This window comes from Aethalodelphis obliquidens, unplaced genomic scaffold (assembly GCF_003676395.1).
Source record: "Aethalodelphis obliquidens isolate GAN/ISIS:26980383/991018 unplaced genomic scaffold, ASM367639v1 scaffold44, whole genome shotgun sequence".
NCBI lineage: Eukaryota > Metazoa > Chordata > Mammalia > Artiodactyla > Delphinidae > Aethalodelphis > Aethalodelphis obliquidens.
Genome location: NW_020837988.1, coordinates 8,186,095 through 8,198,386, shown reverse-complemented (window position 1 = coordinate 8,198,386; position 12,292 = coordinate 8,186,095). Strand labels below are relative to the sequence as shown.

General features: G+C 47.9%; 1 protein-coding gene across 2 annotated transcripts in view; it reads right to left on the bottom strand.

The window, feature by feature from the left end:
• Nucleotides 1-12,292, bottom strand: part of MGAT5B (alpha-1,6-mannosylglycoprotein 6-beta-N-acetylglucosaminyltransferase B) — a 67,259-nt gene that overhangs the window by 7,672 nt on the left and 47,295 nt on the right. The window contains exons 11-13 of one of the 2 annotated variants that reach the window (XM_027080399.1): nt 8,453-8,583; nt 7,983-7,988; nt 615-770 (exon numbers count right to left, since the gene is read on the bottom strand). In XM_027080399.1, coding sequence (XP_026936200.1) covers nt 615-770; nt 7,983-7,988; nt 8,453-8,583 — 293 coding nt within the window. The remainder of the gene's footprint in view (nt 1-614; nt 771-7,982; nt 7,989-8,452; nt 8,584-12,292) is intronic. The other variant, XM_027080400.1, reaches the window with a different exon arrangement.

Here is a 12,292-nt window from a genome sequence, read left to right as displayed (position 1 = left end):
ACACACACACACACACACACACACACACACACACACACACACACACAAAAGAGGCCTGAAGAAATAAGTTATGGTGAGAACAGGAGAGGACCTGGCAGCTGCCTAGAGACTCTCCAGCCTTCGCTGACACTTCAGGGCCCAACAGCAGGATCACGCTTCAGGGACACAGCTCAGGGAATTCCAGAAGCAGTTCGTCAGAACTGCTGGCCCGATGGAACTCCAGCCAGGCTGCGCCCCGTCCCTTTGCCCCCAGCCTGCCCTTCCACCCTCTCAGTGGCTCTGAAAGCCAGGTCCAGGAGTCAGCTGGGCTGGACTGGTGTTGGGGCGGGGGGGCAGGTGGGCAGCCCAACTCCTCTTCACCATCACTGAGCCTCACTCAGGTCCGTTTCACTGTGGGGCCTCCCCTGCCTGATGACCATCCCCATCTCTGCCCCCAGCTCTGACCAGCCCCTAAGAGGCCCAGACACGAGGCTCAGGGCAGCAGAGTGTGCTGGGCACGTCCACACGTAGAGGGGGCCACAAGTGATGGTGGCAGGCATGGCAGGCACGTATGGGCACCTCCTGGACATCTATGGCCGGGCTGGGGTGAGGACGGAGGACGGGGTGGGGCTCACTTTGGCCTTGCGCAGCAGCTGCTGGAACTCAGGCTGCGGCAAGAGGCCGTGGTTCTTCACGAAGGCCGGGACTTCGGGGGGCCGCTGGCTCTCGTAGTACACGGTGCCGTGGATCTCCATGTACTTGTTCAGGATGCTCAGGAACTTCTCCTTCCCCTGGAAGAGGAGATGGAGGGGATGGGAGCCTTGCTCCAACCTCAGACGGCAGAGCCAGCTGAAGAGACGCCCCCGGTCAGGAAGTCGGAAAACATGGGGCCAGTCTCAGGTCGGCCCCTAACCAGCTGTGTGACCCTGAGGAGGCCCCTGCCCTCTCTGGTCCTCAATTTCTTTATCTATGAGTTATGGAGGTTGGATTAGACCAGAGGCCTCCAGACTATTTTTAGCCACGGACCTATTTTCTTTCCGAAGGTCTCCCATAGAGACCAACATTTAATTGTATCCAGCTGGGGCTACTTGGCCTCTCCTGAATCCCTGATGACCTCCAAGGACCTCTGAGGAGGCACGGAGCATAGGTGAATACATAACCCCTCAGCGTCCGGGCACCCATCTGACGCTACGGCCAGGGCCCTGAGCTGGGAGCGAGCTGCGGTCGGTGTAGGACCTCGACAGGAACAAGCATGGGATCGGCTGCTGGGTTCTATTTTTTAGAGATTTTCTGAGGCTCGCAGAAGAGAGGGAGGGGAATTAGCTTCGAGATCACGGAGGAGGGTGGGGCGTGGGGCTCTCTTCAGGGAGGATTAGTTCCCAACAGGCCAATGGGTCAGAGGAAAAGAACTCATGGTTCCCCACGTCCCGCCGGCCAGCGTGAGATCAGACCACCATGAGCTCCAGCCCAGGTTCACTTCATTAACCACAGCTCTTGTAGAATATTATCAATGGACGTCAGAATAATTGTTAATTGTTAATTGTTAATAATTAATAATTGTTAATTCACATTTTGAAACTCAAGCTGTATACATTTTTCACAAGGAGGCCTTCCACTTTGGGTAATGCAGATCAGCCCTGCCTCTGAGAATGACCAGGAAAAACGGGAAAATGTAAAATACATCTATGAAGGCCCTGGAAAATCTAACAAAGAACGAAGAATGACAAGGCCAAGACCTGGGAGAAGGAGGAAAAGAGATTGCTGAGGCCAGCGTTGGGGTTGGTTTTCCTCCTGGGGGCACCTGCTGATTCCAGGGGCAGCATCTAGGCAGCTAAGCAGACCTGGAAGACAAAAGTCAGAGTTTGGGGCCTGCCAAAGATGGGGAGCCCTGATGGAAATCCACACTTTGGGCTGGAACTCTGAGGAGTTACAGCCTGGAAGAAAGGAGGGACCAGAACTAGAGCAGCTCTGGCAGGGGCTGAATCCTTTTAAAATTGTCTCAATCACTATCATTGGTTGAGGTGACCTGGGACTGCTAGGGCCCCAGCTGTAATCCTAGGATAAAAGTAAATCCTCTCTGGAAGAAGAGAGTATCATCCTTGACCTCAAATTATTTCTACAGTTTTTCATATTCATTTTCCAGAACTACCTAGAGGTAGCTTTCCTCAAAAAGAAAAGGGAACCAGTAAAATCCCAATCAAAATCCCAGCAGGCTTTTTAAAATAGGAATTGACAAGCTAATTCTAAAACTCATTTGGAAATGCAAGGACCTAGAAGAGACAAAATGACTTTGAAAAAGAAGAAGAAATTGGGCAGAGTTATATTACCTGATTTCAAGACTTATTGTAGAGTTACAGGAATCAAGACAGTGTGATATTGGCATCGAGAGAGACAGATCAACAGAACAGAGAGTCCAGAAATAGACCTACACATGTAGGGTCAATTGAATCCTGGCAAAGATGCAAAGACGTTTCAGTAGAGGAAGGATAATCTTTTCAACATACAGTCATGGATCACTCTATATGCAAAAAAAAAAAAAAAAAGAAAAGAAAGGAAAGGGAAGGGAAAAAAGGACTTCAACCCATACTTCATATCATATATAAAAGTTAATTCAAAATGGATCACAGACTTAAATGTGAACCTAAAACTATAAAACTCATAGGAGAAAAATCTTTGTGACCTGGGGTTAGACAAAGATTTCCTGGATACACCAAAAGCACAATCCGTAAAGGAAAACACTGGACTTCATTAAAATGAAAAAGTTTTGCTCTTTGAAAGATGCTGTTAAGAGAAAGACAAGCCACAGCCTGGGAGAAGATTTTTGCAAAGCATCTATTTGTTAAAGAACCTATATCCAGAATATGTAAAGAACTCTAACCACTCAATAATAAGAAAATAAACAACCCAATCTTTTAAATGGGCAACCTTTTTGAAGGTATTTCACCAAAAAAGATAAACGGAAGACAAATAAGCACAGAGAAACATCTTCAACATCCTTAGTCATTAGAGAATTACAAATTAAACCCACAATAAGATAATACTGCACACCTGTTAAAATGGCTAAAATTAGAAAAGACTGACCATGCCAAGTACTGATGAATTTGTAAAGGAATTGGAACTCTCATACATTGCTGGCAGGATTGTAAAATGGCAAAACCACTTTTCTTAAAACGTTAAACACAGTTCTACAATATGACCCAGCCATTCCACTTCTAGGTATTTACCCACAAGGAATGAAAGCATATGTGTGTACAAAGATATGTATGCGAATGTTCATAACAGCTTTATTTGTAATAGCCAAATACTGGAAACAACCCAAATGTCCACTAACAGGTAAATGGATAAAGTGTAGTCCATCCACGCAATGGAATACTACTCAGCAATAAAAAGGAATGAACTATCGTTACATGCAACAGGATGAAGGAATCTCAAAATAACTATACTCAGAGAGAAAATCCAGACAAAAATGAATATATACCATATGATTCCATTTATATAAAATTATATCAATAGAAGATGAGAACTAATCCATAGCGACAGAAAGCAGACCACTGGTTGCCTGGAGATGAGGAGAGGAGAGATGGGAGGAAGAGATGCCAAAGGGAAGAAGGGAATTTCAGGGGTGGTGGAGAGAGGAAAAGAAAAATATTACTAAACTTGTGTTTAGTAATATTAGTTAGCACTGTATTCTCTCTCATGATTGTGGTGATGGTTTCACGTAAGCCAGAAGCCATAAAATTACACACTTTAAACAAGTTTAGTGTATTGCATGTCAATTTTCCCCAATAAAGCTATTAAAATAGATTTAAAAATTTAAATACCTTGATTTTTTTTAAAAAAATCACGTACATAAAGAGACAAGACTATATGATCAACACCCAAGAGACACGACAATAAAAACAGATTCATACGAGATCTATATGCTGGAGTTACCAGGCACAGACTTTAAGATAAATATGCTGAATATAGTCTAGGAAATAGAAGATAAAATTTGAAACCAAATGGAAAAAAAAAGCCCACAGTGGCAGAAACTAAAGACTAAATGGATGGATTTAACAGCAGATTAAACACAGCTGAAGAGAAACTTCACTTACTGAAAGAACAAAAGAAAACATCCAGAATGAAGCATAGAGAAACTAAAGGATGGAAACTGCAGAAAAGAATGCTGGAGACAAGGGTTTATAATGAAGATTTAATGTCTGTGTAAATGGAGTCCCAGAAGTACAGGAGAGAGATTGGGGCAGAAGCAACATTTAAAGAGAGAGTAGCTGAGAATTTCCTAAAATTAGTGAAAGGTCAAACCACAGATCCAAAGAGATCTACAAACTCCATGTAGGATAAAAACAAAACAAAACAAACAAACAAGCAAAAAACCACACAGGCTTTTCATAGTAAAACTTCTGAAAACCAAACGGAAGCCTTCAAACCAGGCAAAGGAAAACACAAAAAAGAAATTACCTTTAAAGGAACAATCAGACCTACACTGACTTCTCAACAGAAATGACAGAAGGCAGAGGACAAGCTAGAATTTGTACATAATGAATATATCCTCCGAGACATTCTTAGAAAATCAAAAACAGCAGTCCCAGACTAAGTTGGTTTCTTCTGGAGACGGACAATGATTCCAGATGGAATCTCAGAGATGTAAGAAGGAACAGAGAACAATACAAAGGGTAAATGTGGGTAAATGTAAATGAATATTGACTTTGCAAAACAACAGTAGCAATAACAACAACAATGATAATAATATATCGTGGGATATAAAATATTTGGAGAGTATTAAAATACCATAAAACATATAAGTTGGGGCCAGATAGAAATAAAACATTTTAAAGTTCTTTTATAACCCAATGAAACATAAAAGTATTGGCTTAGACTTTGATAAGTCAAAGGTGCGTGTTATAACCTTTAGGGTATAAAAATATTAAGAAGATCGGGACCAAAAGAATATGAGAGTACAATTAGCTAAAGGGAGGTGGATTTTTTAAAATATATCAATGTAAAAGGATAAGAAATGAACGGAAAAGGAACATAGAACAGGTAAAAAAAAAAAAAGAAACCAACTAATAAAATGGTAGATTCAAAGCCAAATCGTATCAGTAATCACACCAAAAATTTAAAAGGATTACTTATTATAAAACTGAATTATGGCCCTAGAAAAGAATCAAATCAAGGACATAAAGTGTTTAGAAAATGTCTCCAAAGCCCCCATTCAACTTCCTGATCCCATTACCAGAGCAGCTATTATTAACAGTTTCTTGTGTGCCTTCCTCAGATCTTTTATGCATTATAAGCAGGTGTACATTTCCTTTAAAACACACACATACGGGCTTCCCTGGTGGCGCAGTGGTTGAGAGTCTGCCTGCCGATGCGGGGGACACGGGTTCGTGCCCCAGTCCGGGAAGATCCCAGCGGAGCGGCTGGGCCCGTGAGCCATGGCCGCTGAGCCTGCGTGTCTGGAGCCTGTGCTCCGCAACGGGAGAGGCCACAGCAGTGAGAGGCCCGCGTACCGCAAAAAAAAAAAAAACAAAAAAACAAAAAAAAACCCCACACACATACATGCACAAATGGGTTCACGTTACATGCACTGTTGAGCAACTTTTTTTCACCTAATCATACACGTGTGTGTATTTATGTATGAAAACTTAAAGTTTTACAAAACAATAATTACTCTTAATACATATAAAGTCCTCTGATATCCTTTTATTCTATTGTTTCTAAGTTATTCTGCTTCATTTTAAAGGCTAATCAAGGCTCTCTGAGTTAAAAAAAGACAAATACTGCATGATCTCACTAATATGCAGAATTGAAAAGAGTCAAACTCATAGAAACAGTAGAATGGTGTGTGTCAAGGGCTGGGTGGGGGGGGATGGGGACATATGAGTCAAAGGAGACATACTTTCAGTTTTAAGATAAATAAATTCAGGGAGTTAATGTCCAGCATGGTGATTATAGTTAATAAACCTATATTGTATACTTGAAATTTGCTGAGGCAGTCCATCTTAAATGTTCTCACCACACACACATGATAACTGAGGTGGTGGATGTGTTAATTAGCTTGACTGTGGCACTCGTTTCACAATATAAATGTTCATCAAGCCATCATGTTGTACACGTTAAATACATACAATTTCTCTTTGTCAATTATACCTCAGTAAACCAGAGGAGGAAAACAACCAGAGCTAAGCTGCAGTTTGAAAAGTCCACCTTAGCTCCCCCAGAAGCACTTCTGAGGTCTGGAATGTTTCCTCCAACAGCAAGGCTGGGTTTGCCCTGCATCCGGACGAGCAGCCTCTCTCCCATCCCTCAGTCCTGCTCCCTGGGACAGGCTCTCCTAAAACAGCAGCATCTAAGCCTTAGCCTCCAGCTCTGGGGACCCAGGATAAGACAAGCCTCCTCCAAAGCCCTCTTCCTGACCCCGGCTGCCGCTCCCCTAAGGATGTCACGACCTCATACCCTCCTCCCTCCTCCGCTTCTCGCCACCTGGTCCCCTGAACTCTAGATGGCACTTGTCCCAGGATACTGCTGTCATTCCTTTCTTCAGCCGGCCACCTCTGCCTTCCCTGGGTCACAAAGACCAGAGCAGAGATGTCTTTTTTTGGAAGCAGCTGCTTTGAGGTCTCTTGCTGCACAGCGTTGCTCCTGGCTAACCCAGAGGCTCCTGAGCTAGAGAGAAAACTGTTCTCTTCCCAGGCCTCATAACCTCTCATTCTCTTGGAGCAGTTTCTTAACAGTATTTTCTGGTCCAAGCAGACACCGTCTGTGCTCGCTCCCAGCACCCCGGGCATCCTGGCAGCCAGCTTGTTTGGCCTCAAATGAGGATGAGTCCTCGCCCCTCTCCCCACACCTGGCAGTGGGCACTGATGTCTCAGCCCGGGCTTGGACCCATAGTCCAGCTTAATCCAGAGCGTCTCTCTGCCTCTATCCAAGGCGTCATAACGGGGAGGCTACGTAAAGTCTGAGTTAAGTGTTCTGGCTCTTAGAGTTAGATGTGCCTTCAAACCCCAGCCCCACCACTTAACTAGCTTGTCACTCTAACCTCGTAGTCGATGGTCAAGTGAGAAAATATATGCGAGCACCTGGCAACAGTAAGCTCTGGATGGACCAATATTAGCCACGGCTACGGGCTCATAGGGTTGTTGCGGCACAGACCATGAGATGAACCATAATATCGCTTTCCTCCCCCTTCCTCAGTCACAGGACTCCAGGGCTGAGCTGGGCACCTGGTTGCCGGGGGCACAGCCACTTCCAGCATCCCGAGACCAGGCATGGCCACGGGACGGAGACCTAGCCACAGGGCCACATGGGGAAGAGATGCGCGTAACGGTCAGGCGACGTCCCTAAACCTGACCTTCCCCCACCCCTCCTCCTTCCTCCTCTTCCTCTCCCCCCACCCCCCAGCTGGAGGGCAGATGTAATGACTGTGCACTGTCTGTGGTCATCTTAAGTGATGAGGCAAGACCAGGGTGGGAACTAAACAGGGCGGGTCAACCAGGGAAGAAGAGCCCCAGGGGTCAGGCCAGGACTGACACCTCCAGAGTTTGTCAACAGAAAAGAAGACATACTTGCATCTTGCCTCCATCACTATTATTCAGGGCTTTTCTGTGACAGCTGGACTTAATCCTAATCAACACAGCATGAGAATCAGTAACTAAGATGGTCACGTGACAGGCTTGACATGGGGTACGGGGGCTGCTCAACGTTCCCCACGATCGGCATCTTTATTATTAACCTGTAGCCTCATGCCGCCTGCCTTAGGTCAATGGCCCATCCTAGGAGCTGCCCCGCGCCACGCGGAGCTGGACCCTGACCTCCAGGGCCTGCCTCCCCTCAGAGGGCCCCGGGAAGAGCCTGAGACCCCGCTGTCCCCGTCACCCTCCTCCCACCTTGGTCTGGTCCATCCACAGGAGCCACAAACCCCGGGGAGCCCGCCTCGGGAGCACCCCCAGGGGAGACCCTATAGAGTAGAGGGGGGCGGGAGGCGAAGGGAACACGTGGCATACCTGGAGCTGCCTCGTTGCCAGGGGGGCAGAGAGAAAAGAGGAGAGAGGACAAGTCAGTGGCGGGGTGAGTGGGTACCCTCCCATGCTGGTGGTGCTTCTTGTGGGACCCCGCCCTGAAGACAGGGTTCCAGTTCCTAGGCCTCTCCTGCTCCTCCACAGCCTCCCATCCCACAGAATCCCCACGTCTAGCCTAAACCCCCTTTGCGGGGTGAGAGTGTCTGTTGATCCATCTGAGGGAGGGTGGAAGGTTAAGCCATTTGAATTTGTTGCAAAGCGTGGGAGCAGGGAGAGGGGTGAGGCATGAGTCCCCGGGTGGTACTTCCAAAGGCAGTTTGAGGCCTCTTTTCTGACCCATTGGTGGGGCTGTTTCCCACCGTCGTCCGGTGCCGGGGGCGGCAGATGGGAGCCGAATCCTGGGGCTGGGAGCCCCTGGGGGCCGAGGGCTGGTGCTTGCGTTCAGCGGGGCTCACCTTCCAGATACTCGCCTCCTTGCCGTACACCACGGCCATGTTGCTGGCCTTGCCGCCTTTGATGAGCTGCTTCTCCGTCTCGTTGAGCTCCTCGGACACGAAGCCCATGAAGGAGTTGTCCGGGGTGTGAGCTGCAGCCAGACCACGAGGTCAGGAAGAGGGTTACCAGGCAGCCAAGGGCACACCCTGGGTCTACCCGGCCCAGCCCCAGCAGAGGGCTCCCTGTTTGGCAAGGATGGGGAAGGGGGCTGGGAGGTAAGGGGTCCTGTTTGGGGCGGGGAGAGCATCAGTGCCCTGGCCTCCTTCCATGGCATCTCTTACCACCTACCCAGCCCTCTCTCCACGCAGCCCGTTGCTCACAAGGCCCTGCTGAGAGGTCTCTCCTGACCCCAATCCCACTCTGTCTCCTTTCCCTGCTTTATTTGTCCCAGCACTCACTGACCAGATGTGATAGTATATATTGACTTGGTTGTGTATTATCATCAGAATCTAAGCCCCACGAGAGCAAAAGCTCTGTCTGTGTCCCCGGCACACGGGAGCGCCCGGCCGGCTGGCTCACAAATGCATGGACATCTTCCCTTTCACACCTGCCAACTCCTGCCCTGCCCTTCCCTCTGCCTGGAGCGCCCACCACCCTTTTCCAGGATGAGAAAATCCTATTCCCCTTCAGGGCCCCACTCACACATCACCTCCTCTCCTCCCAGAAGCCTTCTCTGGGGTCCACGTGCCCTCCCTTGTGGCCCCATCCACTGTGGTTAGGTCTCCGGCAAAGCGCAGATCGCACCCTGCCTCACCTCCCAGAACCGAGCACACCAGGGGCAAGGAATGCGTTTCAGCTAGGGCTCCAATTCCTCGGCCACACTGCAGGAATGTCACTGATTAGCCCTGTCTGCCGTGGCAGGGTAGAGGTGTAGGCACAAGTGCCAGCCATTTGCAAGTCACATGATCCCTCCGTTCCACGTAGAGGACCTTGAATAGAGTGCTTATGGAACCCAATTAAACCTACTCTACCTTCCCAGGTGGGAGAGGCTGCGGGGAGTAGGTTGGTAACAGCCAAACACCCTTGATTTCCCAGAACAGCCCTGATGCCAAATACCCTATTTCTTCATTTCAGATGCACGTTTTTTTCACATTTTAGCAGTTCTGAAATTGGGATGCATACTTTAATCAAATGTGTAGATTTAACACAATATATCTACCCACCCCTCTCCATACCCACAAAATTTATAATCAGTATCTGGTGTACCTTAGAAGAGGTGGTGGTTTTCTGCCGAAGTGCCCCAGAAAGCTCACGGGTTCTTGAGTCTGAAAATCCGACCACTATAAGGACGGGCTGCAGAACAAAATGATCTCTCCTCTAGGGCTTCAGAGGCATAAGGGGGGCCCTGGAGGCCTGGAATTGTTTCTGTGATGGTCAGAGCTCAGGCAGCTCTCCTGTCTCAGGAGGCTCTGCCAGGCCAGGGAGAGGCCCCAGGAGGGCAGACCAGACCCTCCCTGACCCAGTTTGCCTGCCCAGCCCCACCCTGGCCTCTGTCCCTACCCTCTGGCTCTAGCTGGGGCTGCACCCAGGTCTCTCTCCCGTTTGCCATTTCCTCCCTATTCTCAGAGATGAAGAAAATCTCATTCCACCAACTCCACCAGAAGGGACAGGTTTAGAACAATTAGCTAAACTAGTGGGCGTGGGACAACGAAGTATTGCAACCAACTGAAATATCAGGGACCATTAAGCAAAGAGCTCCTGGGGACAGGGCAAGGCAGGGAGAGGCAGCCAGAGCAAAGAGCAAAGGCAGTTAGCTCTTTGGGGAAATCAACCATCTATCAATAGATGGGGAAAGAGGTCTGCTCATGAATTCCTTCCTGGACTTGGTATATCATTAAGACAGGCAAGTCTGTTTTTTGTTCTCTCTTTCTTTAATTGATTCAGTCAATTAACATTTTTCTGAGGACCTTGATAGGCTCCAGGGAAATAAAGATAAATCAGTCAGTGGCTCCTTTTTGAGTGATTCATACATAATCTATCAGTGGAAATAAATGTATAAGCAAATAACTCTATTTCAATATATGCTTTAACAGAATTAAGTTGAAGAGTTATAAAAACATTCTGCCTGGAATAGATAAGGTGATCAGTGAAAGTGACAGTAAAAAGAAGAGACATTTGACATGGGGTTTTGGAGGATGAGTAGGAGTTTGCCAGCTTTGGAACTCTAGATCCAGTGGGTTTTACCCCAGGGCAAGTCCTCATTTTCTCAGTGTAGATTATCACAGAGGGCTCTTAACCCATCTCCTGCTTCCCCGTCCTCTACCACTGTCCCTTTGGCCATCTGCAGTCTGCCAGAATAATGTATCTCAAAAAATTTGGGGGGTGGAATTCCCTGGAGGTCCAGTGGTTAGGACTCCGTGCTTTCACTGCCAAGGGCCTGGGTTCAATCTCTGGTCATGGAACTAAAATCCCGCAAACTGCCCGGCGTGACCAAAAAAAAAAAAAAAAAAATTTCTCCATGATATTCCCTAGCTCAAGAACCTACAATGAACCTCGAATTACCATATCCAATGTAAATTCTGGAATCTTTGCTAAAAGACCCCACCCCTCTGCTCCCAGATCCTCAATGGTATTTTTTCTGCTCTGCTATGACATATGCTGTTTCCACAGCCTACAGCATCACCACCACTACCCACCCCCACTTCCTTTCCCTCCAGAAATCTCCTCAGGACCCATCCCACTTCAATCACTCTGCTGGGAGCACAATGCCACCAGATGACCTGTTAGGACAGTCACTCTTCTCTTGGAGAAGCCTCATACAACCTTGCAATGGGCTATGGGGAGGGAGTCTGGTCCCCACAGAGCCATGTGACCTCAGACAGGACATTCCACCTTTCTGGGCCTCAGTTTCCTCATCTGGGCTCCAAGGAAACTTCCCACCTTCCCAACCTTCTGGGATCCAATCAAGCCATTACTCCTGTATTATTCAGAAATCTTGTCTGCCTCTAATACAGCCTAGAACCTGAAGAGTAATACAAAAGGAGTCCCTAAGCACTCAAAAGGGAGGCATTCATTTGACAGGCTCAGCAGAGATCAGCTACTTTACTTACGAGCAAGTTCCTCGGGACCCTGCTTGGAACCAAGCTCACTCTTAATTTAGAGACAATCCTAACGAGGGCGCTTATCCGGCTTTCTGATCCACAGCCTTCAAAGAGCCGCCAATTAGACGTCCAAGATGCTGCTGGATGCAGATAGCTTGACGACGATTAAAAGTGACAGCTGACAGTCTCCCAAGTAGGAGAAAAGGCGCCACGCCAAACAGCGACAGGAGAAGGGGCCACTCAGCAGGGGACGTGGCTCCGCACACCTCAGCCGGCCCCGCAGGGCAGGCCCCACACCAGAGAGACAGAGCATTGGCCCTGAGTTGTCAAGAAAAGGTTAAATTATTTTCAGCGCGCTGCATGTAAGAGGGGAGGTCAGTGTGTATATATTTTAAAGTCTCATTAAAAATCACGAAAGCGGGCTTCCCTGGTGGCCCAGTGGTTAAGAATCCGCCTGCCAATGCAGGGCACACGGGTTCGAGCCCTGGTCTGGGAAGATCCCACATGCCGCAGAGCAACTAAGCCCATGCGCCTCAACTACTGAGCCCGCACTCTAGAGCCCGCAATCCACAACTACTGAAGCCCACGCGCCTAGAGCCCGTGCTCCACAACAAGAGAAGCCACCGCAATGAGAAGCCCGCACACGAGAGTAGCCCCTGCTCACCACAACTCGAGAAAAGCCCGCGCGCAGCAACGAAGACCCAAAGCAGCCAAAAATAAATAAATAATTTTTTTAAAAAATCACGAAAGCTCAGCTCG